The sequence below is a fragment of the Apodemus sylvaticus genome, chromosome 5 (genome assembly GCF_947179515.1).
Source record: "Apodemus sylvaticus chromosome 5, mApoSyl1.1, whole genome shotgun sequence".
Lineage (NCBI taxonomy): Eukaryota > Metazoa > Chordata > Mammalia > Rodentia > Muridae > Apodemus > Apodemus sylvaticus.
Window position 1 is genome coordinate 141,413,230 of NC_067476.1, and position 27,703 is coordinate 141,440,932.

Genomic DNA, 27,703 nt, shown 5'->3' on the forward strand with positions numbered 1-27,703 from the left:
ACTCTAGGTTACATAAGATTGTCTAAAAAAGATTTTTAAAAATGTATTTAATCCAGAATTGAAATATACAACAACCAAAATGAAAAATAGTGTGGCTCAAAAGCAGAACTGAGGGCTAGAGTGATTAAGAACACTGACTGCTCTTCCAAAGATCCTGAGTTCAGTTCCCAGCAACCACGCGGTGGCTCACAACCATCTGTAATAGGATCCGATGCCCTCTTCTGGTGTGTCTGAAGACAGCAACAATGTACTCACATACATTAAATAAATAAACCTTAAAAAAAAAAAAAGCAGAACTGAGTATGAAGGTCTGATAGCCTGAAGATACTTCAATTGAGATTCTCCAGTCCAGGGGACGAAAAAGACCCACAGGATAGCATCAAATGCATCACATATATACAACAGCAAGCAAGGCTCCTGGGGGAAAGGAAATAAGGGGACAGGAAAAACAAACCAAAGACAGCAAGCAGGCCTAGGAGAAAGAACACAGGTTGCTTTTCCCGAGGACCTGGGTTTGATTCCCAGCACCGCATGGCAGCTCACAATCACCTGTAACTCCAGTTCTAAGGGATCTGACACTCTGCTCTGGCCTCCAGGGGCAATGCATGTGATGTGTCATGCATAGAAATAGTCAGGCAAGCACTCATATACACAAAATAAAATCCACAAATACACATAGACACACACACACAGACAACCTACCCTTTATTTACTCTACAACCTAAAAAATTCAACTAGCTTCAAGTAAGACAAACATAAAAAGATAAAACATGATCAAACTGTCAAAAGACAGAGGAAAAAAAAAAACTGTTGACAACAGCAAGAAAGAAGCGACTCATCCCACACAAGGGGCCTCAGTGATACTGGACTGATTTATCCTCAGAAACTGTAGCAGCCAAAAAACTCTGGGACGAAATCCTAAAATGTTAAATGAGAAAGACTGTCCTACCCTGAGCATGTTGAGACACAACTGTAATGCTAGCACCCAGGTCCCCCGGGAAGAACTATGGCAAGTCTGAGGCTAGTCTACGTTACACTGTGGGACCCTGTCTCAAAAAGAAAAAGGGGGGGAGGGCTGAATGGGAACCAACAGGTAAAAGTTCAATAGCTAGCAATTGAAAATAAAGTGGAAGGTAAAACAAAAACTTCCCACATAAACAAACACTGAGAGAATGTATAGACAGCAAACATAACCTACAAAAAATATTCCTTTCCCTTCCCTCCCCCCCAAAAGGATGCTGGACGGGCTGTCACATTGGCTCAGTGGTAAAAGCACTGTCGTTCTTGCAGAGAACCCAGGTCCAGTTCCCACCACACCACGCGGTGACTCATAACTGGCTGTAATTCTGGTCTCGGGAGACCCGGCACCTTTTTCTGAGCTCGGTGGGCGCCAAGCATGCATGTGCTGCATGTATATACACACAGGCAAAATACTCATGCACCTAAAATCACAAAATTAGGGGGTGCTGGACAACAATTCAAATCTACACGAGGAGATGAAATACACGGTAACGCTAACTACTTAAGTAAGTGATCTTTTTATTATGCTTACATGGGGGGTTAGGGGAGGGAGGAAGGGGAGTTTCAAGACAGGATTTCCTTGTGTACTCCTGGCTATCCTGGAACTTGCACTGTAGATCAGGCTGGCCTCAAACTCAGAGATCATCCCCTCCCCCACACCACCCTCCGACCCTGCCACAGCTGGGATTAAAGGCACAGACACCACTGGTTGCCTTTAATCTCAATATTTTAATTTAAAAGATACTAATAAAAGACAATTATAAACCTGCTGATATACATATAGAAAGCTGTGATCTGAACGACAGTAGCATCATAAAACAAGACATAAATACAGCTATACAGAAGCACAGTTCTTAATATCTCTAAAATCAAGGGGGAGCAACTCACACTAAATTGCAATAAATTAGTGTGCTAATTATATCTCCAGTATAATCACAAAAAAATTCTCCTCCTCCCCCTCCCCCCCCAAAATACTGTAAAAGCTTTTACCATGGGCTAGGTCTTATATATAGTGCATCTGCCTATCATGGTAAGGCATTTAAGGCTAGCCTCAGCTACATACAGAGTTCCAGGAAGACCTACTTGAAACTGTTTTTTAAAAAAACCAAACAAGTGAGTGCTCTTTAATCTCAGCAATTGGGAGGCAGAGGGAGGCAACTGTAACTGAGTCCCAGGAAGGCCAAGGCTAAGTAGAGACTACCTTCCCCCCAAAAAGACAGACAGGATTAATACAAGTTCAAGGCCAGCCAGAGTTACAAAGAAAGACCTCATCCTACACCCAAAAAAGCAAACAGCTTGGTCATTTCTCCAGAGATACACAACTTTGTTGTTGCTGGGCGGTGGTGGTGCATGCCTTTAATCCCAGCACTTGGGGAATGGAGGCAGGCAGATCTCTATGAATTGGAAGCTATCCTGATCCTGAGTTCCAGGACAGCCAAGGCTACACAATGAACCTTGTCTCAAAAACAAACAAACAAAAAAACAAAAACAAAAATGAAAAAATAACAAAGCAAAATGCTGGTATCAGTGAGATGGCTCACTAAGAAAAAGCAACCAGCTGATGTGGTTTTTATCCCTGGGACCCACAGGTTGTCATTTAACCTCCATATTCAGTGTGGTATGTGTGTCCAGGCATGTGCGCACCCACGCACATGAAGAAATAACTCAGGTCTCTAAGTTCGAGGCTAGCCTGATCTACAGGGAAAGTTTCAGGACAGCCAAAGCTATAAAAAGAAACCCTGTCTCAAAAAAAAAAAAAAAAAAAAAACGAGAAAGACAGAGAAAGGAAGAGAAAGGAAGAAAAAACAAGAAGGAAGGAAGGAAGGAAGGAAGGAAAGGAGGGAGGGAGGGAGGGAAAGAAGGGAGGGAGGAAGGAAGGAAGGAAGGGAGGAAGGAAGGAAGGAAGGAAGGAAGGAAGGAAGGAAGGAAGGAAGAAAGGAAGAAACCTGAGGCTCAGAAAAGTCAGATACTTAGGAGTCTACAGCAAGTGGTGGAGCCAAGATTTCCACCAAGACTTTCCAGGTCTAGAGAGGCTCGCTTGAGCATTACTGCGAAGCCCTGGCAGTCTGAACTAGCCCAAATCCCCCTTCTGAACAGGCAGCAATAAACACCTGCTACTGCTTTCAGGCCGATTTCCACCGTGAACTAGCCCAGGGAAGGTCTCATAGCTTCATCACGTACTGTTAGGATGTATAAGACGACCTCGGGGAATAAGCAGGGAAAAGAGTTTCCTTATTTAATTGTGCATGTTTGTACCAAGAAAAATAAACAGGAAACAGAAAACCAGGTCCACCTAATAGAGAGTAAATGAGAGGTAGTTTTTATGGATGCTATCTGCAAAGAAATGAACCTGTAACAATCCGTACGCTCAGGAACAACAAATTTAAGCGAGCTGCCCAAGAATCTCCAAGATAGATCGAGGTGTTCGTTTCAGGTCTCTAGCCCAAATTTACTTTCTCTTTCACCAAAGTATCTGTCTTCAAAAATAATTTAGGGCTAGGCAGTAAATTCCTTATCTAGCTTGCGTAAGGTTTAACCCTCACTTCACACACACACACACACACACACACACACACACACACACACACGCCGTTGCACGTGTGCCCACATAAATAATTTACAACAGGCCAGTTGCCATTTCCCCAGTCATCCTCAGAGCTCAGCTCCACTTCTGCCTTAGTTAGCATCTGTAATTACTTCAGCAAGTGACCCACTCTTTGGGTAACGCCTCTCCTCTCCCAACAAAATCTCTTGAGCAGCAACTGAGGTAACAACTGAAGAAGTAGTTTGCTAGGATGGCCAGGTACTTAAGTAGAGTGTAGTGTGAAATGATGTAAAACACATAAAGTGATAAAGCAAGAGAGAGAGGCAGGAATAATGTCTGCTATGTAAAAACTGTGCTCTTGACCAAGTTCTGTAAATACCTGATTTAAATTACAAACTGCCTGTCTCTTAATGAGTAGGAACCAGTTCCGCTCGTTTTCTTAACTTGTCCTAAAAGTCAGTAGTGACTCTAAAGAGTATTTAAGGCCAAATCTCAGGTAGGAATTGGACAGAGCTCCCCACACAGATAAGAACCAGTCTAGAAGTCTTTCCTTTCTTCATTCATTCATTCATTCATTCATTCAGCAAGTGTTAGGTTGTGCCAAATAGAATGCTGGGCATAGAGAAAGCCACAGGACAGTCTCTCCTGCAGTCTTTGCTCTAATAACTTACGCATTCCACTGAACTATACAAGTAAAAATGCATTTAAAGTCTCTACAACCAACTCAAAGATCCTCAGAATCCAAAGGGGACTGCAAGAGATAAATTGTCCTTATTTTTCTCCTGGACCGGGACCCTCCAGTATCTTACTCAAGGTCACACTGCACACTGTGAAGACGTGAACTGGATCCATCTCCCCTGGTCTTCCCCGCCCCGACCCCGCTCTGCCCCCAAACCCCCGACTCCAATCAGTGCCCCACGTGTTCTTATCCCAGAGAACGACCCTCATCACTTAAAGATCCGTAGTCACTACCTTCTAAAAAGGTGAAGGAGCCAAGGCCAAAACAGGGGTAAGGAGAAGTGGGAAGGTGCTTCAGTTTCCCTGGGGAAAGGCGACCAAGCAACGGTGCTACAGCACAGGCTCCCCCGTTTCTCCCCTGCTCTGCCCGCCCCGCCCTCTCTAAGCCCAACCTGGAGACGCGCGTGCGTCTCTAGAAAAGTACTCCTGCACTCACAAGGACTCGCACCAGCAACGCCATGTTCCTCCACAATCATTTCCGGGTGAAAGGTGGGCTTCCGGAATCCCGATTGTCGCCACCCACTCAGCCTCTGTCCCCTTGCAAAAGGTAGCCAGGCTCTGGCGGCGGCGCAGGCGTAGATGTCGCACTGCGCACCGGCGATTTTCCGGCGGTGGATCTGAAAGAGGTTCCAGGACGCGAGACTCGTCGCCGGTCTTAAGTCCCGGCTTCGCGTCACAAGGGCTCACGTTCTTCCTCTGCACACCCCCGGGCCTGGCCTCTCACCCCGCTCTCATCCTTCGGTTAACCCCTAACAGCCATTCCTTTCCTGACTCCACCCCCAGATGTCCCAGTAATTTAAAAAGAGGCCAGAGAGTCTGAGAACCTAAGAGCACTGTCCTGAAAAGCCAGAAAAGGAGGTTGTCAGGTGCTGACCTGACGCTTGACTGGTTAATACATCTTTGAATACTGATAGGAAAACATTAGTAAAGGAACAGCCAAGCGTGTAGAAACTCCAGCACTGAAGAGGTACAAACAGGCTGATCTCTGAGTTCGAAGCCAGCCTTGTCTACAGAGTGAGTTCCAGGACAGCCAGGAGAAACCCTCATCTCCAAAAACAAACAAAACATAATTCATAATTGAGGAGAAAGAAGGATGAAAGGCGTTGCCTGTGCAAGTGGGCAAATGGATCGTCTTAGCCGAAGAACTCATGTCCCGTGAGGAGTAGAAAAGAGAAGACATTGCTGCTTCAGTGACTGACCAGGAGGCAGGCCTAGCGGTTGAAGCACTTCCAGTCCACCAGTCAATAAAGACCTATTGAGTATTCAGTATTCATTCAGTGTGCACTGGATACCAGGCAGGTGTGGGTAACTGGAGCTTGTGAGCTAGCAGGGCAAGTACAGATAGCATAGGTCTGGGTAGACAACTACCCAGAAAATTAAAAAAAAAAAAAAAAAACTGATATAAAGGAAACAATAAATAGCTAATAAAAACAATATGAGCAAGTACTTGGCCAGCTTAGTAGGATAAAGCCTATAGGTGGAACTGACAAGTAAGGTGGGAGTCAGGGTGATCTTTTTTCCCCTTCTTTCTCCCTTTTAAATAAAATTTGGTGTAGCCCAGGCTGACTTCGGACTCTATGTAGCTGAGGCTGTTCTTGTAGTCCTGGTTCTCCTGTGCTGTCATCTCTCAGGCCTGTGGTTCTGTCTAGCCTCTTAATTTTGTTTTTTGGGGTTTTCTTGGTTGTTTGCTTATTTTTTTAAGCAGGTCTCACCCCGTAGCCTTGGCTGGCCTGGAACTCACTGAAAACCAACTGCCTCTGCCTCACAACTGCGAAAATTCTGTATATTTATCAAGTTTTAAATGTTTGCATGTGAAATCACTAAATTAACCTTGTGACAGAGCAAGGCAGGGCAGAGGTTCCTCCATCTTGTATTCTTGCAGAGGCCATTTCAGGTTTAACTAGAATTGATCTCCTTGACGGAGAATCCTGGGGAAAATTACCCAACTCTATTCCAGGAACCCAAGGTCAAGATGCCCTAGTTAACATATCTTAGTTCTTGCTCCCCCTCCAACTAACTGCTTATCTCAGCTTCTGTTAAACTGCTTGCTTATATGTGAAGACCCCGACAGCTGCTGAGGAAGATGCCAGGAAGTGGTTTCTGCCTTTAAAAATAAAACCATTCTCTGGGCTGGAGAGATGGCTCAGTGGTTAGGAACACTGACTGCTCTTCCATGGATCCTGAGTTCAATTCCCACCAACTTCATGGTGGTTCACAACCATGTGTAATGCCCTCTTCTGGTGTTTGAATTATTTATTATATGTATATACGTACACTGACAATTACAGTGTATACATATACATATAATAAAATTGAAAGAAAGGAAGGAAGGAAAGAAGAAAGAAAGAAAGAAAGAAAGAAAGAAAGAAAGAAAGAAAGAAAGAAAGAAAGAAAGAAAGAAAGAAAAAGAAAGAAAGGGTTGTCGGGCAGTGGTGGTGTAAACCTGTAATCCCAGCACTCTGGGAGGCAGAGGCAGGCGGATTTCTGAATTCAAGGCCAGCCTGTTCTACAGAGTGAGTTCCAGGACAGCCAGGGCTATACAGAGAAACCCTGTCTCGGGGAAAAAAAAAATTCAAAAAAAAAAAAAAAAAGAAAGAAAGAAAGAAAGAAAGAAAGAAAGAAAGAAAGAAAAGAAAAGAAAGGGTTAAAATAAAACCAGCTGGGCAGTGGTGTCACACACCTTTAATCCCAGCACTTGGGAGGCAGAGGCAGGCAGATTTCTGAGTTCAAAGCCAGCCTGGTCTACAGAGTGAGTTCCAGGACAGCCAGGGCTATACAGAGAAACCCTGACTTGAAAAAAAAAACAAAACAAAACAAAAAAAAAAAAAAGTAATCAATAAAATGCACCTGGTAGTGGTGACAAATGTTTAATCCCAGCACTAGGGAGGCAGAGGCAGGTGGATCTCCGAGTTTGATCAGCCTGGTCTATATTGTGAGTTCCAGGCCAACCAGTGCTACACAAAGAAACTGTGTAATATATGTGTGTGTGTGTGTATATATATATATATATATATATATATATATATATGTAAGAGCGAGCAGTTAACTATAGTCATCAAACTATAATAGGCCTCTTGACTTTATTCTTCCTTTCTAAGTAAAGTTTTGTGTCCTGTGACCAACATTTCAGCCTCCTTCTGGACTCCTAAGAGCCACATTTGCCGTTCACTTCCATGAGTTCATTTTCAGGTGAAGTTCTTGTCTGTGTCTGACTTGTTTCACATAACAATGTCCTCTGGCTTCAGGAATATTGCCCCAATAGACAGGAGACTTCTTTGTCTGGCTGAACAGCATTCTACTATGAATACAAACATTTCCTTTCCCTGCTGATCTGTTGAGGAACACTTGTGTTATCAGTTTCATGTGTTGGCAGTTGTTATTGATGCTGCATGAACGTGTGAATACTGATTTCATTGTCTGTAGATAGATGGCCAAGAGTAGGATCGCTAGATTATATAATAATTCTGCTTTTAAGTTTTTATGGGGTCTTCCATTTTGTCCCTTCAGTAGCTATTGTAACTTGTATTCCTGCTTACAGTACCGTGAGTGTTTCTTTTTCCTTCTTCACCAATACCAGTTATAAAATCTAGCCTCATCGATGTGATGTATCTTATTGTGGTTTCAATCGATTATTAATGATGAAGTATTATCCATATGCCTATTGGCTAATTATATATCTTTTGGGGAAAAATGACTATTTTCAAAAATTCCTTTGCCCATTATTGTGGGCCAGTGTTGGCTTGGTTGGTTGGTTGGTTGCTAGGTGACTGGGTGGGTAGGTGGCTTGTGACAAGTAAGCCTGGCTAGCCCATAATTTTCTGTATAAATCAGACAGGCCTTGAACTCAAAGAGACCTCTACTTCCGCCCACTGTATTATTCTAGGATTAAAGTCATGTACCACCATATCAGCAGTTTGTCTGTTTTGTTATCTGTGTGGTGCCAGAAATCAAAGCCAGAGTATTGTTCATGGAGGTGAGGGGCAAGAGCTCCCTGTACCAGTGAGTTGTACCAAAGGCAATGACCCCTTTGCCTAGTCATTTTAATATTGGATTTATTTATATCTGCATTGATGTTTTGCCTGCGTGTGTGTCTGAGTGAGGGTGTCAGATCTTGGAGTTACAGACAGCTGAGAACTGCCATGCGGTGCTGGGAATTGAACCCCGGTCCTCTGAAAAACGATCACTGCCCCTAACCACTGAGCCATCTCACTAGCTCCTTACATTTTTTGTTATTTTTTATGTTTTTTTATTTTTATTATATGCATATTGCTGTTCTGCCTCCTTGTATCCTGTGTGTGTCAGAGCCCTGAGAATTGGAGTTACAGATAGTTGTGAGCTGCTATGTGGGTGCTGGGATTGTCCTTTGGAAGATCATCCAGTGTTCTTCACTGCTGAGCCATTTCTCCAGGCCTCTTTGCCTAGTCTTTAATCAGATAATCTTGTTGCTGTTGAGCTGAGTGTAGTCTTTGTGTAATTTGGATATTAGCATCATTATCAGATGTATGGTTTGCCAATACTTTCCCCATTCTATAGGCACCTCTTCACTCTGCTAATTGTTTCTGTTTCTAGTTTGAAGCAGTTACAATTGTCATGGTTTTGTTGTTACCATATTTTGGAGATCATAAAACAAGTTAAATTTTAAAAACTACTGAAGTTGGGCATGATAATGCATGCCTTTAATCTCAGCACTTGGCAGGCAGAGGCCAGCCTAGTCTACATATAGAGCTCCAGGTTAGCCACTGCTATATAGTGAGATTCTCTAAAAAAACATTATTTATAATAATAATAATATAATAATAAAAATAGCAATTGTTAAAGCTATAGAGATGGCTCAGTGTTTAAGAGCAAATACTACTTTTCTGGAGGACCAAGTTCTTTTCCTAACACCCACATGGGCGTGGCTCACAACTACTTGCAACTCCAGAGCCAAGGAGGATTGATGCCTCTGGCTTTGGTGGTCAACTGAATACATATGCATGCATGCATGCACACACACAGTTTAAAATAGTAAAAATTTAAATATGTATATATATTGGAACCAGATATGTTTGGAACTCACCTATAATCCTAGAACTCAGAAGGAAGAGGCAGGTGGATCTTTGTAAGTTTGAGGCCAGCCTGTTCTACAAAGTCAGACCCTGTCTCAAAAACTCAAAGGAACTATTGGGTCAGGGCAGTGGCTCAGAGGGTAAAAGTACTTGCTGCATAAACCCGATGGTGTGAGTGTGATGATCCTAGAATACACATAAAAGTCTGGGTGGGTGGCAAATGTCAGCAGTCCCAACACTCCTACTGTGAGACAGGAGACAGAGACAAAGGAATCAACAAGAGGCTCCTGCGGGGATCACAGTTTTGTCCTCTGACCTCCAGGAGTTCGCCATGGCACATGCATACCCACACTCACACCCACTCAAAATAAAGCTTTAAAAAATGTTACCCAGACCAATGTCAGGGAGCTGTTCACCTACTCTTTAATCCATAGTTTTTTAAGTTTCAGGTCTAATGCTTAACTTCAATAAACTTTTATTTTGAAACAAAAGTCTCACACTGTGTGGATAAGGCTGGTTTCAAACTCACAGAGATCTACCTGTTCCTGCCTCCTGAATGCTGAAAGTCATCAATAAATTTTGAATTGAATTTTGTCTGTAGTATAAAGTAAGGATCTAATTACATCCTTTTGCATGTTGGTAAACAAATGTCCTAACATGTTCTTTCACCATTTTGTGGAGTGTGTATGTATACAGTGTTCATCAGACTAAGAAATATTCTTAGTTTGGTGAGGTTGTTGATGTGTACATGTCTGTGCCTGTGAGTGTGTTTACATGTATATATGCATGTGTGTGTTATGTGTTTCTGCATGTGCATGTCTGTACCCATGCATATGGAAATGACAGGTGGTCATCAGATGTCTTCCTCAATCACACTCCATCTTATTTTTCAATTGTTAATTTATTATCAAGTATGTGTGTGCAACTGAATGTAGGAATATGTGCCACAGAAAATGTGCAAAGGTCAGAGGATCTCACCTCAACTATCTTTAGTATTAAAAGTTCTTTAAGCCAGGTAAAGTAGAAGCACATGCCCATAATCCCAGCCCAAAGGGTGCAGATGCAGGATGTTTGCTGTGAGTTCAAGGCCAGCCTGGACTAGTATGGTATGAAATCTTGTCTCAAAAACAAAACAAAACATAACAAACACTAGGGATAGACTGATATTCTCAGAGTACAGTATCTACTTCTATAAAAAGTCTCCATAAAACCCAATATCATGTGTGATAAACATACACAAATAAAAAATTTTCAGAAATAAAAAATTCATAACCCTTAAAAAAGAAAAACAGTCGGGAGTTGGTGGCCCATGTCTGTAATCCCAGCACACTGGATGCAAAGACAGGTGGATCTCTGAATTAGAGGTCAGCCTGATCTACAGAGTGAGTTCTAAGACAACCAGGGCTACACAGAGAAACCCTCTGTTTGGGGGAGAAAAAAAACGGTGAAGATTCCAGAATCTTCATAGGTAACAGTGTAGTCCAGTACGGCATGCACAGAATGACGGTTATAGCATCCATGCCATAGGGTTAGTTATATGAGTTAAGGATGATAGGTTGGTCCCACCCTACATCAGTTGCATTTGCATCTCTTACTGCATTGTTCTGTCCTGCATGTTTTGATTGCATCTCTTGTCCCTTTGGCTTCTAAAGGCTTCAATGTCTCCTCACACTGCTGCTCTGCTTCCCCTTCCTCATCTTGATAGCTGTAGCCTCTTCAGCTAAATCTCTTAAGACATTATTTCTAGGCCACTTGCTACCATTGTCCTCTGTGTGTGTGTGTGTGTGTGTGTGTGTGTGTGTGTGTGTGTTTAAGCCAGGTGACATTCACATAATGAACACTACTTTTGTTTCTCATTTTTCTTTCTCTCTCTCTCTTTCTTTCTTCCTTCCTTTTCTCTTTCTTTCTTTCTTTTTTCTTTCTCTTTCTTTCTTTCTTTCTTTCTTTCTTTCTTTCTTTCTTTCTTTCTTTCTTTCTTTCTTTCTTTCTTTCTTTCTTTCTTTCTTTCTTTCTTTCTTTCTTTCTTTCTTTCTTTCTTTGCAGTGTTGGGTTCAACCCCAGAGTCATGCACATGCCTGGAGAGCCAGTCTGCCTCTGAACTGTGAACTATTGCCCCAGTCCCGAAACTCACACTTGTATTACCTTCAGGCAGCCATGTTATATTCCATTAACTCCACCAGCTTCACAACCTCCTATGATGACGTCTCCCTTCAGTCTGAAGTTAGCAAAATTATCCTGTCTATATCCATATCCTATATCTACTTATGGAATCGCTCCATGGGTTTAAACAGATAGGTGGGTTTTTGTTTTGCTTTGGTGTCATTTGGTTTCCTGTTCTATTTCATTTGGTCTCACCCAGCCCTTATCCCAACCCCCTTTGTTTTCTTTTCCATTTATGCATCAACCTTAAGTACATTGTGAGGGCATGACAAGCCCTTGGTAAACATCTGCAATGCTGCTGACTTTGTTATGGTAACACTCAGTACAGTGTTACCTGTGTGAACTGGACTTTCAATAACTATTCACTAAGCAATGAATGAATGAGTAAATCGATGATTGGTGAAATGAATGAATACCCTTATATCCTGAATCCGAGGGCTTGCAAATTTTCAGGAGTCATATATATTTTATTTCATGTGCATGAGTGTTCCCGGTGTGTACACATGTACACTACTTAGTATGTGTACCCCATGAAAGGACGGTGCCCATAGACACCAGAAAAGGATGCTGCCTCCTCTGGAACTGGAGTTACAGATGGTCGTGAGCTGCTATGCGGGTGCTGGGAGACAAACATAGTCTTTCCACAAGAGCAGCAAGTCCTTTTAACAGCCAAGCCATCTCTCAAGCTCCAGATTTATAACTTTTATATTATCTCTTTTTACAGAAAGCGAAACTGAGGCTTGGAGAGGTTAACTAACTTGGTCTGGGCTACTTAGCTGGACAGTGGTAGAACCCAGGGCCTGAACTCCCCAATTCCCATTCACGTGACTAGCCCTACTGTGCTCAGGAGAGCCAGCTAAGTCAGAGTGAAGGCTATAAGACTTCCCGAGGTTGTGTGTCCTAACCCTGGAGAAACTGTTTCTCCTGTTGTGACCCTGGGACACAGGATGTGGAAAGGGCCCAGCGATGAGGAGCGCAGCGCTGGAAGCCTCCCTCCTTTCCGCCCCTCTGGGCCTCTCATGTTTCCTGCCCTAAACTCTGCTCTGCTATTTTCCCAAGGAATTCACAGCATGGTGTGTCCCTAAGGAGACACTTTTGGGGCCAGGGAGCCAAGCCAGGGAGGTGACTCTATTGCTGGCCAAGACAGGGGTCAGTGGACTCAGGGGCCCAGAAGAGTAGGTATAAGAATGAGGAGGCCTGCAGGGGGCATGTGTTTGTCACTCTGCTACTCCTCCAGGAATCAGCTTCCTGTGTGGAAAAAGAAAAAAACAAAGTCCATGGTGCTCTTAGGAGCCGGGCACACACCTTATCCTAGAACTAGGGAGGCAGAGGCAGGCAGATCTCTGTGAGATCAAGGCCAGCTTGGTCTACACAGTGAGTTCCAGGATAGCCAGAATTAACATAAGTACCACACACAAACACCTTCTATTTAAAGCACATGATCACATATGTGTGTGTGGGGGGGGGGATATGTGTGCATACACACACAATTCTTTTTTTTGTTGTTTTTTTGTTTTGTTTTGTTTTGTTTTTCGAGACAGGGTTTCTCTGTGTAGCCCTGGCTGTCCTGGAACTTACTCTGTAGACCAGGCTGGCCTCAAACTCAGAAATCCTCCTGCCTCTGCCTCCCAAGTGCTTGGATTACAGGTGTGCGTCACCACCACCCAGCCACACACACACAATTCTTATACTGCCTACTTAAGACAATCTAAGGCACTATGTAATAATAATTAACATTCACAGAATTCTATCTTTGTGCCACTTACTCTATGAGGTTGAGTGTCTTTTATATCCTTACAGCTAGCTTTAAGAATAGCTAATAAATGTATTGTTTGGCCCCTTTTTATTTTCTTTCCTTCCTTCCCTTCTTTCTCTTCTCACACAAGGAGTCAAGCTGGACATGCAATCCCCAAAGGCTGTAGACGAGTGTCAGATACACAGTCAGCTGTAGAGTATCTGCCTACACGGTGGTATCTATTCTTGTTCAAGACCTGCAATGTTTTTTAAGATTTATTTTTATTTATATATATTGTGTGTGCATGCACATTCATGTGTATGTATTTACACGCATGTTTAGGTACCTACAGAAGTCAGGAGTGGAATCGTGGGTGGTTTTTACCACCTGATGTGGGTGCTGGGAACTGAACTCAGGGCCTCTTCAAGAGCAGTCAGCGCTCTAAACTGCTGACCCATTTCTGCAGCCCCCAAGGCCTATAACTAACAGAAGACAAAACTGAAGTTTGAAGCTACACACCTTTTGAACCCTTCAGAGCTGGGGGATTATGGTTAAGAGAGTGTGAACTATGGTGTCGAATAGAAACCCTGTGTTGTTTTGTGAGAGGGAGGGTGTGTGTAATGTGTGCATATGAGAATCCAAGTACACATGTACATGTGTGTGTGTGTGTGTGTGTGTGTGTGTGTGTATTTATGTCTATTCATGTAGAGGCCACAGGTTGCTGATGTCTGGTATCTTCCTTGGTCACTTTCTACTATATGTTTTGAGATAGGGTCGCTCACTAAACCCGGGGTCCAAAGATTCATCTAGGCAGACCAGATAGCAAGCTTCAGGGATCTATCTGCCTGTCTCTACCTCTCCAGCACTAGAATTACAGACAGGTGCTGCTATACTGTGTTTTATGTGGCTGCCGGGGACCAAAACTGTGGTCTTCATGCTTGTGTGGTAAATGCTTTACCAACTGAGCCATCTCCAGAGCCCCCAGGAAGCTCTTTGAGCAATAGTGGAGCACACAAGTATGCAGCTTCCTGTGACTGTAGCCAGATGTGGTGCCGAGGGAGAGAGTTCTCCGTGGAGGCCATTGTTCTGATCTGAAGGTTGGAATGGAAGGACTCTAATGACTCAAAAATGGTCAGATTGGTTCTCTAGAGTTGGGTGAAGGGAGCCATCGAGTCTGAGTTGTTCTTTTCAGGTCCAGGGCAGTTTGGGGTGGGAAAGAAAGCTCTCAAAGCCTAACCCTTCAGGCTATGGAGAGGCTCTCTAACTCAGGTGATGCTCTACCCCGGGGCTAAGGTGAGAAGAACTTTCCAAGAAACAAGAAACACACAGCCCAAGAAATAAGTACTTGGGGCAGCCACTAGCACCTGTGGCCCCTTCCTGCTGCCCCTCGGCTTGTGGGTTTGAGCCACTTCTGTCCCACACTGCTCTCTCTGTACTTGTCTCCTTGGCCTCGCCGCCACCGGCACCTTCCTCGGGGCTCGTTCTCTTTCACACACCAGGCCTCTGTCTGCTGTGGCAGCTCCTTTGTTTACCCTCAGAGTTCTCAGGCGCACTACTAGCCAAACACAACGAAACCTAGCCAGAGAGAACCCGGTTCCAGACTCAGCCTGGCTCCTCTGGGATGCGTAATGGCCTCCAAATCAAGGAGACAGCTCAAAAGAAAGCTGCCCCCTGCACGGGGCTCCTGCTTTGGGTCCTGACAACCCAAAGGAAAAGGACACAGGATCTGCCCACTGTTGGGCAGGGATCCCTACTCCTGAGACAGCTTTGGCTGGGGGCCCTGGGAATCAAAGCCTCAGCTGGAGAGAGATGGGGAAAATTTTGAGGCCCTATGGGTGGGAACCAGAGACTTGGACTTCTCCTGGTCCTGGTGTCTCCCTGTAGCCAGGTAGACTCTGGCCTTGAGCCTTCCACTCTGAGATCCAGGTGCCCAAATTTCCCTCCCAGAGACAATTGTCCTCTCTAAAAGTTCATGCCCCACGCCTCCCCAAAGATTCTAGCTAAGAAACGGAAGCGAGCATTTACCATGGGCGTTCCAAGCAGGAAGCATTGTGAGGATGGATGCGCCTGGCATTTTCTGTCTGTCTGAGGTCAGCATGGGAGATGGATGATTCGTGTGTAATTACGCACTTACATAATGTGCAACATAAAGAGAGGAGCCCCACTTCTGACGCTGAGCCTTGTGAACAGTGACATGCTGTGACCACACAGCCCCAGAGAGCAGTGGGGTCCTAGACTTGATCATGTGAGAAACAGTGGTCAGTGGTAGAGCCGATGCCACCACAGGGAGGTAGAGAGCCTTGGCAGCCCAGACTCCTCAGTGGATAAAAGTAGAGGGCTCTTTAAAGGAAGCCCAGGCAAGCCCAGGGTACTGGGCAGATGCTGACGACTGAAGAGGAGATGGTGTTAAAGAAAATCATATCTCCCCACCCCCTACCCCCTGAGGCTTCATTTTGGAGACAGCAAGCTTGATTAAGGAATGTAAAACTCTAGCTCTTTGCTAGGCCCCAATGGAACAGAAGGAGCTGGGGACCGATAGGCCTTTGGAAGGATCAGGAATGGGGTTAGAGGTGAACCCCGGCCCTGACCAGCTGTACTCTCTGCCCCATTCTGCTTCAGTTCCCAGGACTGGGGGTGGAATCCGAGCCTGGGAAACTCTTCATACCTGAGGCACCCTATTCACTCTCGGGGTAGCAATTCTTTAGATCTGGGTCCACTGGAGGAGACAAGAAATCTGCCACAAGTTTAGCCATGAAGATTCAGCTTTTTATCTCATCGATGTACACTTTAAGCTAACAGTCTAATTAGGCTGATGCTCTTCACCCCTGCCCAAGTCCTTTCCCCTTCTTGCCCAGCCCCTGTAATGAACATCTTGTGACAGAAAGTCACCAGGCACAAAGGTGAGTCGAGGAGGAGATGGCAGTAGTAGCTCTCCCATGAAGAGCTTAGGATAGCGCTCCGGTTTCTCTGGAGAGTCTGGAGAGTGAGGAGGCCCCAGGCAGGAGAGCTGGAGAACTGAGTCTCATTGAAGAACACCTTTCCTGGGCCCCAGGCCCACTCAGAGTCTGTTCCTTGGGCAGGAATCTTCAGATGGGGGTCCCTTAGCCCAGATCACATCCAGAGAGTGTGCCTGCTGAAAACTCTTTCCTGCAAGCTGCCGGGATACTTCTGGCCCCAGTTTCTCAACCTCTCTGTGATTCCAGGAGCCTGTAGACGGGGGTTGTCTATGAATGTGCCACCCTGGAAGACAAGAGGGCCAGTGCTGCTACCTGCAGCCACAAGATTCCACGACCATGTCCTCGTACTGTTTATACACCACGTTGTTGGCAGAGTCAATGAACAGGATGCTGATGGGACTCAGCCGTGTAGGCACACAACAGGTGGGCGGTGTGGATTCAGGGTCCATAGAGTTCATCAGGGTCTGAATGACTGCGTGGTTTGTGGGCTCCAAGTGGGAGCGCAAGGGGAACTCACACAGTCCTTCACAGTGGAAGGCCTCATACTCAAGGGGTGCAATGATCCAGTCGTCCCAGCCCATGTCCTTGAAGTTGACATGCAAGGCCTTGCGACTGCAGCGAGCCTTGAGGTTCTTGCTGGGTCGCTTGCCCTGGCGATTGGCCAGTGGGGCCCGCCGTTTCCGCCGCTGGCTGAACAGATATTCATACACAGTCTTGTCATCCTGGCCAGAGCGGGCCTTAATCTCATTAAAGAACAGGTCCCGTTTCTTAGTACGACCAAACACCAGGAACAGGGCTTTCTCGTGGACCTGTCGGGCAGCGCGTTCAAAGCCCAGGCCACGGAGGTCCACGGCCCGGCCCCGTTCCCAGGCCTCCAGCTCCAGGCACAGCTGCGCCGAGTTCTTAAAATTTCGGAAGAGTTTCCAGATGTCGAACACCTCCCAGCCAGATCCATCCAGGCCTGGCACAGAGCGCACATCCAGCAAGGCTGCCGGCTGCCGGCCGCTGGGGCAGCTGGACAGCCTCAGCTGGGCAACCCGCCCGCTGCTGGGGACCGCTGGCTTGGCCCCGTCCAAGGGCTTCTTCCGTAAGATCCGCAGTTCAGCCCCCAACAGCCCATCCTTCTCCAAGGCACTGATGTCAAACATGTACCTCTGCTTCCTGACCACAGGGCCTCGGTCATCTAGAGAAAACAGTCAGAAGTCAATTCCTGTCACTTCACCAAGAGAGCCTGCCACCTCTGGGCCTCCAGGGAGGCTCTAGCTCTCTCCTAATCAAAAGAGGTTTCTCTAACCTCTTGCCCACTATGGCTGAAGCCAACACGCAAACCACCAAGAGCCCTTTCCCAGTGAAGGTAGGTATGTGGCCGCGTATTATCTGAGTTCTTCCTGTTTGTGCCCATATGTATTAGAGTCATTAGCCTTTTTTTTTTTTTTTTTTTTTTTTTGGTTTTTCAAAACAGGGTTTCTCTGTGTAGCCTTGGCTATCCTGGAACTTACTCTGTAGACCAGGCTAGCCTTGAACTCAAAAATCCGCCTGCCTCTACCTCCTAAGTGCTGGGATTAAAGGCATGCACCACCACTGCCCACTGCCCAGCTAGAGTCATTAGCCTTATAACTGTCTTCTACCAGTGTCCACCCCATCGATGATCCAGTATGATTATCTCCTGTAAATAAGACAGGTGGTATGAGCATTTAAATTACCCACTGTTCCAGCGGAGGAAGGGGGAATCTCAGAGTAAATTAGGGGCTTATTCAATGTCATCTAGCTAAGGTACAATAGAAATTGTAGCCTGGGATTCTAAAAGTCCATCTTGAGCGGCTAACACCTTAACGAGGGGAGCGAGCTTGTTATGGGCAAGGCACAGAGTTGGGAGTAAACTGATGTGGGTAACACAGCAAATTAATTACAAAGCCAATCTGCAACTCAACTTCCCAAGTTCCCATCCTAATGATTTTTTTGGTTCATGAGTGTTTCAGTTTGTGTGTGTGTGTGTGTGTATATGTGTGTGTATGTGTGTGTGTGCATGCAATTGGGTTCACAAGTAAGCATAAGGTAATATATTTATGCTACTGGCATATGTAAGTAGAGTTGGGATTATATGAATACTTGAAACATGATTTTATATATATGTATATATATATATACATATATACATATATACATATATGTGTGTGTGTGCATGTATGTGATTTACTTACCATGTGCATAAAATATAAGACTCTGTATGTATGTGCGCGTGTGTGTGCGTGTAATCTCAATGGTATCTCTGAATCAGCATGCCCTCCTTCCTAAATGCCAATATGCCATTAGGGAACGTTCAAATATTGCTCTAGAAGGTAACTAATTAGGCCTTTAAACTCCCCATCTCCCTCCCCTTCAAGCTCTCTGAGTGCTGGGGGGACACAAGGACTCATTTTATGAGCCCTAGAGGGGTCACAGCTTTCCCTGGCTGGGCAGGCAGCCAGGCCACCTCCCCCACCTCTGCCAGACCTGCTGCCTCTGGACCTCCCCCACCCCCTTGTCATTCCCCTACAGACCAACTCTAATGAGGAGCCTCTCCCCACTCTCTGGCCCCTCCCCCACCCTGCCAGCCAAAGTCCCCCGAGACGCAGCACCAGAGCCTTGCAAACCACAGGAAAGCTCTCCAGCTGCCAGCCAGCAGCCCAACTATCTCCACACTGTGGAGAACCTGAGACAGATGCAGAAGGGAAGTAAGAATCCCATCTGCGGGGAACACACAGCAGCAAGTGAGAGGAAGAGCCAGTGATACTAGGTGGGCAGACCTCCCCAGCAGGCAGCGGCGGCGCAAGAAAGACAAGTATTCTCCCGGGTTACTGATGAAAAGGACACAAGGTATCCCCGTTCACAAGGCTCAGACGTCACTCAGTCCAATGCCCGTGTGGTATACACGTTGGAAGAGACCCCAGGGAAGAAGGGGCTCAGTGTGCCTTGAGCCAGCTGCTTCCCTCTGTGACTCACTCCAAGATGACAAGTTTTCTGTCCTCACATTTCCTGCCCCCTTCGCCCCCTATCTGAGGGTGAAGTTGAAGAACCACAGGGACCTAAAGTTTCTTTCTCTCTGCTATCTGAGAAAAACCCGGAGCTTAGAGACTTTAGCCAACCCACACGAGGTACAGAGTACCACCCAGTAACCAGGAGTGGGTCCAACTGGGAGAACTTAGCTTTCCTCTGCATTTTAGTGCCCTTTCTGCACCTTGCAGAAGTTGAACTCCGAGATCCCTAGGTGCTCCTAGCACTGGGTCCGGTGAGTATGCGATACGTTCCAGATTCCCACTGTAGGCTGGATACACACACTGTCCCCGGCCTGCAGACTCCAAGACTTTGGAACTCCTGGGTATGTGCAGATGCCCCTCCCTGCCCCCCCACCCTCTCACCTTGCCCTTTGTCGATAAAGCTGGTGATGGTGTTGGCCAGGCCAGCTTCCAACTTCACACTGCTGTTGCCTCCCTTTCTGTCAGCATCGGACAGCGTCCTGTACAGCGAGAGCATGTATTCGTGAGGTGTGATGGGGGGCGGGCGGAACGGCTCCTTGGGCTCGCGAGGGGTGCCCGGCTCCCTGGTCTTCTTCAGTAAGAAGGAGCTGGGGGAAGATCCTGCTTTTGAAGATGCTTTGCCCCCAGGAAGCTGTCCTTTTGGGGTTACAGTCCGGGCTGCAGCCTGTCTAGTCTGGGGAGAGGGTCCCGGCTTGGTTTCAGAACCACCGGATCTGGGGGGCATCTTTCTGGGTTCATCCTTCTTGGCCTGTGTCTGCCCAGAGCTTCCCTTTGCCCTGGCATTGGTGGCCCCCACACCATAGCTGTGGCCCCCTGGCCTAAAGATATTCCGGGCCAGAGGTGGCCTCTCCTTGGCCTCCGCTTTGGCCAACCCTGGCCTGGCCCCTGGAGTTCTCTGGCCTAAGTCAGGGGCACCCAAGACAGTGCAGATGAGTTCCAGGTCCAGCCAAGCCAGGTGCCAAAGCAAAACAGTGAGGAGTTTGGGGAGTCTCATCCTCTGGCCAGCCGCTGAATGACACCACAGAGAAAGGCGGCAGCAGCAGCAAAGGTGTCTCTGTCTTGGCAGGAAAAACCATGAAAGGAGTGGGTCTTCAGAGGCAGCGGTGACAGCAGTCGCAGCAGCAGCAGCAGCAGCAGGCAGGGCTTTCTCCTCAGTCTGAGTGTCTTGAAGTCCGCCGGGCGTGTGTCTGTATCCAGTCCCATAGTGGAAATGCTCCCGTGTCCAGACGTGCACCGGCTCCAGTCAGCAGCTGAAAATAACTCGTTCTTGAAAGGAGAAAGCCGACCGCCCCCTTTCTCCCGCACAACTGACTGAGGGCTTGAAGGAGGCTTGTGTAAGGCTGAGGGATTTTTCCAAGAAGGAAGAATGGCGTAATGCTGCCTGTGTGCTCCAGTTTTTTTTCCCTTTAATTTTGAATCCTTTCCAGTGAAAATACTTACACACACACACACACACACACACACACACACACACACACAAACCTGCAGGTGCTCAGAAAAAATCTTTTACAAACCTGAACTCAGGAATTGGAAACGGAATTCCAACCCAAACCAATTTAATTACTCTCTGATGTCATGCTGTCTAAATTCATTTAAGTGCGATATATTTATGTGAAAAAAATTCCCGCTGCCCTTTGGAGGCCATGGCTCACGGGGGCTTTTGGCACAGAGCCCTACAGAGGGACTCAGGCTTAGGGGCCCTCCCCATCCCAGAGTAGACTCTGGGGTCTTCCCCTCCACCTCCTGGAGTAGCCCACCCCACCATCCTGAGCAGAGATGTTGGGGAGCCAGTGTAGAGATGTAGAGATCTGCAAGCACTAAGCATGCGAGCTAGGTTTTCAGTGAAGTCCTTGGAGTGTCTGTAAAGCAATTTTAATCTGTCCGTCTAGTCTGGGACCTGGTATATGTGTGTGTGTGTGTGTGTGTGTGGCGTGTGTGTGTGTGTGTGTGTGTGTGTGTGTGTTTGTGTGTGTGATGAGGGCAGCACAGATGGCAGCATTAACCCACTGTTTCTTTTATTTTAATAAACTTGTGACCCAGAAACAGAAAAATAAATCAGTGCCCACTCTTCCGCCCCCACCAAATGCCACTGGCTAAGCTCTGCCACCCTGTAGCCCCCTTGGCTGGAAACAGGTCCAGGGTATCGCGGATCGCAGCCACTAGCCAAGCAAAGACCCGCCAGTTTTCTTAGAAGAAATTGGCGGAGGCCAGGGGCAGCAGCCTCAGCCTAAGGCAGCAGCGACCCCTGCAGGAGGTTTGGAAAACAAGTTCTCTGGGGCTGCTTTTCTAGGAGGTGGTGAAGAAATCCAAATTCCTGCTTACCCCAAGAGAACCCCCTCTTCCTCTCTGCCTTTTCTTCTTCATCTTTAGATAATGTCTCAGGTAGCCCATGATGGCCTCAAATTCACTACGTATCCAAGGCTGGCTTTGAACTCCTGATCCTACACCACCCCGACCTCAAATAGTCTTCTTTTCTCCTTTTCGGCCTTAGACTTGCAATGTAGCTGAGGCTGCTCTTAAGTCCTGATCCTTCTACCTCCACCTGCTTGACTACAGAGTAGGATTATAGAACTGTGCCGCCTTCTCTAGCCTTCCTTATTAATCCTTTCCTCTTAGCCGGACCTGACCGACCCATTCATATGCTAACGTCGGTTTCTAGAGACTCTGCTGGAGGCGAGGCACGGCACAAAGCCCTCACCAAGACAACACCAAACAAAGTCCTCACTCTGGAGTTCTAAGTAGATGCACGCCTGGTCCCCCCCCTTTTCTTTTTAGAGTTTATTTTGTTTATTTATATGTGTGGAAAGAGGGTGCCAGAGGAGAGCAGACAGGGGCACCAGGTCCCCTGGAGTTCAAGCAACTGTGAGATACCCTGATGTGGTGCTGGGAGCAGAATTCTGTCCTTCCTAAGAGCAGCAAGCATTCTTTTATTCCCCTCCCCGCCCCCCATAATTTCGCCCTAGCTCCACTCCAGGCTTCTCTGATAGCTCCCAGGTCTAAGGAGACTCACTTCAAAGGACCAAGGCACCACCTGCTCTCTTCAGGGAAGTTTGATGACAGCTTGAACTCATTACAGTCCCTCAGGTTCTCCAGGTCCATCACTCTTGTCTTTGCTTGTGACTGACTTCCACTGCCCTCTCTGGCATCTTTCTCCTACAGTTCCCTTAGAACAGCCTTCTTGTCCTCCGGGACCTCCCATCCCAACCCTCCTACCCAAAGCCCACCCACAGCACAAGAGCTGACCCCACGAATCAGCTGTGGCACAAAGGCATCTCTTAAACCTCAGACAAGTCACCAAACTTCCAAACAGCCACTGCACACGCTTTCTGTGCTTCTTTCTGCTCTGGGAGTTCAAATCCACCCAGCCTCAGTCTCTACCCTCACCTCCAATGCAGGTCAGTTTTTAAAGTCTGTGTGCTTTTTTTCATAGTTTTATTATAACTGGATTCCTTATGCCTATCATAATTTATGTATTTATCTGTCTATCCCATTAGATTATAACTACACTGTACCATATTTGTCTTTCAATTATTCCCAGGGCTTGGCACAGAGCCCAGCACATAGCGGATTCTTGGAATGTGTTGTATAGATGGCCCTCACATTGGCCCTTTTAAAGGAACACCATCGTTTTCTTTTGTATCATTTCTGTTTTGAAATTCGAGTAAGTAACTGGTTTCATCGAATGTTTCCAAACATGATACCATTATCCTCTGGTCATATTCCCTCCCTTATTGCCTCCCTGCACCCATACCCCTTCTTCCACAGAAGTACCTTTTCTACTTCCTGTTATATCTGTATATTTAAATACACAACTACATATGAAAGAAGAAAAGAACTCGGTGTCTGTACACCGTCCTTCATTAGCTTCCTGCGCCACGTGTCCCCATCAGTCAGTCCCTTTATCCTCCCAGTAGTCACTTGTCCCCCTCTGCTTTCAGGCCATATATGTAGATACAGATGCTACATACATGAGAAAGCATGTGCTATGTGTGTGGCCGAGTCTGAGAAGCCATCATTGTTAACATGCCCTGCTTTTTCCACCGGACTTTGAGTTCCTAAAAGGGAGAAACGATGTCTTGCTACTGGCTAAGCATTTCATAAGCTCTGTCCACTGAATAGACAAAGTTCCGAACGAGTCAACGCAGACATCCAACGCATGGTTTGATGAGGATCGATGGCTCTGCAGACCTGGATTTGAATCATGGCAGTTCTGCTATTTATTCATCATGTGATCTGGGAGAGCCATTCCGCCATATTGAAACTCTGAACAGGGACAGTGATGGTACTGATGCACAGAGCTTTTGTGGGTATTCAGTAGAGTGGATTATTAAACACCTAAACAGAGGGCTGGTTTAAACTGACAACCTGAGTTTGATCTCCAGAGCCCATAGAGTGGGAGAGAACAGAACCAACTCCCACAAGATGTCCTCCAGGCTATTTCCCAATCTCACACCTACCTGAGCACACACATATGCACACACACAACATGCACACATACACACACACAATAAATAAGAAGCGATTTTCATTTTTTATCTATTTTATTTATTTATTTTTTTGTTTGTTTGTTTTCCAAGATAGAGTTTTTCTGTCCTGGAACTCACTCTGTTGACTAGGCTAACCTTGAACTCAGAGATCCACCTGCCTCTCCTTCCCAAGTGCTGGGAGTGAAGGTGTGTGCCACCTGATTTTGAGGCCAGCCTGGTCTACAGAGTGAGTTCCAGGACAGCCAGGGCTGCACAGAGAAACCCTGTCTCAAAAAACAAAACAAAAAGCCAAAACAAAATAACAACAACAACAAATTATTTTTCTCTCAATTTGAAAAAATTTTCTTTCTTTCTTTCCTTCCTTCTTTGTTTCTTTTTTCTTTTTTTTCTTTTTTTCTTTTTCTTTTTTTTGGTTTTTTTGAGACAGGGTTTCTCTGTGTATCCCTGGCTGTCCTGAAACTCATTCTGTAGACCAGGCTGGCCTCAGACTCAGAAATCTGCCTGCCTCTGCTTCCCAAGTGCTGGGATCAAAGGCATGCGCCACCACGCCTGACTTTTCTCTCTCTTTTTGTTCTCTCTCTCTCTCTTCCGTTCTTTCTTTTTTCAAGACCAGTTCTCACTATGTAGCCCTCACTTTTCTGGAACTCACTGTGTTGGTCAAGCAGGCCTTGAAGTAAGAGAAGGAAGATCCACCTGCCTTTCCTGCTTGAGCACCATATTCAAAGGTGTGTGCATCACTGTGCTTGGCTTAACACTTTATTACTGTTTGTAAGTAGTGGTGCACAGAAGTCAGGCATCCCAGACAGCCTGGAGGAGCTGCGTCTCTCCTTCCACCACATGGGCTCCGGATCACCAGGTTGTCAGCAGGGTCTTTACCCACTGAGCCACCTCAGTGGTCACTTTCAACATATTATGCCAAGAATCTTGCTCTAAATTGATCAATAGTGGTAAGGTGGTGTGGTAGGAACATTAGGGAATTCCGACTTTCAGCCAAAGACTCACCCAGTGGTCTGGAACTTTGAGGGCATAGAAGAATCTCAGACAAGGGCTATTGTCTGAGGACCAGGAGACTCCCAGGAATTGGGAAGCCTCCAATGAAAAAAGAAAAAAAAGAGGAAAGAGACTCCGAATTTGGATGGCAGGCCCTCTCCAGGGAGGAGCCCAGAGTTCCTGCCTGGCTCTTACTATAAAGGTGACTAATCACTTTGGTCCCCTCTGGTAATTGCAACCAGATGCTGCTGCTGGCTGTGCTTCAGTCCCGACATGTTTAATTACTGGGACACAGAGTCTCTGGGTCCCCTGTGGCTCCTTCCCTCCCCCATTCCTGTCAGCAATATTAATGTCAAACCTAAGGTAGAGGATGGGAGCCTTGGGAAGCCACTGGCATAGAAATAATCCTCAAAGGCCCTTCTGCTGTGTAAAGCCTCTAGCTTCTGTCAATGGTTCCCATCCGTTATCTCATTGGTACCTCACAAAACATCCTTACAGAGATCGTGAGGCAAAACATCCTGAGCAGAGCGAACTGAAGAAGAAGAACCCCTTGTTTTACCCAAGCCCTTAGGAAGTTTCAAGGGCGTCTCCTATTCCTCATGTTCTGTCAGCTTCCTGAGCTCTCAAGTCTGGCCAGCCCAGCACAGTAGCTGAAGGGGCAGATCGGAGATGGGACGGCACAACCTATGCCCCAGCTCTACCGCTCACCAGCTGACTGGCCTGCATATTGATTCATTGATTTGCTTAGTTATGAGCCCTGGCTCTGTGGCAGTGGATGAGACATCACAGTCTGTGTGCAAATTCTGGTGAAAGAGACAGAGAAACACACAATTTGAGGGGCTTCTTCTGAGTGCTGTGTAGGGAACTAAACAGTCAATAAAGTGTCTGCTCTGGGAAGGACAGGCGTCTTGCTGACGGGTGGCATTTCAGCAGAGATGGAGGAACTGTGAGGCACACTGTGGTCTGGGAGAGCTGGTCACTCCAGGCCGAGGGCCCAGCAGATGCGAAGGCCCGAAGGTGGGGGTGTGCTGGGCTCAAGTGAAAAACCAAGGGAAGCTGACGTTGCTTGAGCAGACGGAGACCAAGGCAGACAGTGTCAGGACCGTGTCTGTGGCTTTGCACGCCGTGAACGCCATGTTCAGTTTTATTTGTAGTGTACTGGAGAACCAAATGGAGGATTTTAGGCAGGCGAAGTGTCCCATAATGAATAATATGAAACTACAGCCTTCAGATAAATCTCAGGGCCTGATTCACCAACCATGTAATCGATTAAATTATTTAATCTATGCCTTAGTTTAGAAATAGTAGATGCCGATAGTAATAACAATCTTCTGGGGGTTCAGAAAGGCCTTGGCAGTACTTGAGTACTGTTCTCCTCAAGGATCTGAGTTCAGTTCCCAGCAGCTACGTGGGGTGGCTCCCAAGTACTGACGACTCCAGCTCCAGAGGATCTGACATGTTCTTCTTGGCTGCTCAGGCACCTGCATTTACACACCCACATGTACACGTGATCATAAATAAAATAAGTAAATTTTAAAATGGCTAGACATGGTGGTAGATGCCTTTAATCTCAGCACTTAGGAGACAGAGGCAGAAGGATCTCCGGGTTCAAGGCCAGCCTGGTCTACAGAGTGGGTTCCAGGACAGCCAGGGCTACACAGAGAAACCCTGTCTCAAAAACAAACAAGCAGAAACAGAAACAAAAAACAAAACAAGAAACAAACAAACAAAAAGGGAAGAATGAAGAAGAGAGAAAGAAGTGTGCTGTGTAAGAGCAGACCTGTACCATCAGCGCTTATGGTGCAGTGGCCAGTGGTTTTTAGGTTCTTGGTATTTATTTATTTGTTTGTTTATTTGTTTGTTTTATATTTGTTTGTTTGTTTGTATTTTTAGAGACAGGGTCTCTTTATGTAGCCTTGGCTAATCTAGAGCTTGCTTTGTAGGTCAGGCTAGTCTCAAGTTCAGAGCGATTTGATGGCTCTGCCTCCCGAGTGCTGGGATCAGAGTTGTATACTCCCACACTCTGTGGTTCTTAGCCTTTTGTTCAAGGACCTGAGATAAAGGCTCACACCAATTGCAAAAGGAGCCAGGTATTCAAAGTAAAGTAAGATCAGGGTGACAGCCGGGGCCCCTGAGATGGTCTAGTGCTTGGTGAAATCACTTGGTGGGCAAGCCTAATGGCTTGAATTTGATCCCCGTGGCCTGCATAAAAATGAAGGACAAAATTAACTCCATAAAAATTGTTCCCTGTCCTTCATATGGGCACCCAAACACCTAGCCCCTCCCCCATCAAGACACATGCTTGCGCTGGGCGGTGGTGGTCCATGCCTTTAATCCCAGTATTACTTGGGAGGCAGAGGAAGGCAGATTTCTGAGTTCAAGGCCAGCCTGGTCTACTGGAAGTGAGTTCCAAGACAGCCAGGGCTATACAGAGAAACCCTGTCTTGAAAAAAAAAAAAAAAGCAAAAACAAACAAGCAAACAAAAAAAGAACACATACTGCTCTTCCAGAGGACCTGAATTCTGTTCCTACCGAGGATAGCCACGTATTTACCAACTTCCGGTTAACTACTGCTCCTGGGGATCTGGTGCCCTCTTCTGGCGTCCAAGAGCACTGCGTGCCAGTAGTACATGTACTTCGATTCAGAACACCAGAAGGAAACGAAATGAATGAATGAATTTTTTTTAAAAAAAATCAAATTATCCTGGCATGGCTGTGTAAAGCAGGAGGATCCCAAGCTGGAGGCTCATCTATATAGCTGACATGATGCTTTAAAAGAGAGAGAAAATCCTCTTCCCTCCCACTCCACGCTCTTACCCGGAACCTTTCTGCTGGTTTTGACAGTCCATCGCTGCTGGCATTACAGCGTGCCGCCACCCTCAGCTTCTTGCCGTTCTCGGGCTCAGAATCCTCGAGTCCTGGCTGGACCGTCCACTCCCAGCTTCCATCTCTCCCTTCCTCCTTCCATTTGTACTTCCTCCATCTGCATTCCGGAAGTCCCCAGTT

At 46.3% G+C, this 27,703-nt stretch overlaps 2 protein-coding genes across 5 annotated transcripts in view; both read right to left on the reverse strand.

Annotated features, from left to right (window-relative positions):
- Window positions 1-4,933, reverse strand: part of LOC127686137 (ubiquinol-cytochrome-c reductase complex assembly factor 1) — an 84,555-nt gene extending 79,622 nt beyond the window's left edge. For 2 of the 4 annotated variants that reach the window (XM_052184057.1, XM_052184058.1), the window contains exon 1: window positions 4,538-4,622. Coding sequence is in view for 2 of the 4 variants with exons in the window: in XM_052184055.1 (XP_052040015.1) it covers window positions 4,696-4,779 (84 nt within the window). In the remaining 2 variants the exon portion in view is untranslated. Of the gene's footprint in view, window positions 1-4,537; window positions 4,623-4,695 lie in introns of those variants that run through there. The other 2 variants (XM_052184055.1, XM_052184056.1) reach the window with 2 other exon arrangements.
- An 11,069-nt stretch (window positions 4,934-16,002) lies between these two features.
- Gdf5 (growth differentiation factor 5) lies at window positions 16,003-21,067 on the reverse strand. Its single transcript, XM_052184059.1, has 2 exons — window positions 19,602-21,067; window positions 16,003-17,386 (listed from the first exon to the last, which is right to left on the reverse strand). The coding sequence occupies exons 1-2, from the start codon at window positions 20,212-20,214 to the stop codon at window positions 16,512-16,514; spliced, it is 1,488 nt and encodes a 495-aa protein (XP_052040019.1). The 5' UTR covers window positions 20,215-21,067; the 3' UTR covers window positions 16,003-16,511.
- Between the last annotated feature and the right edge of the window lie 6,636 nt (window positions 21,068-27,703).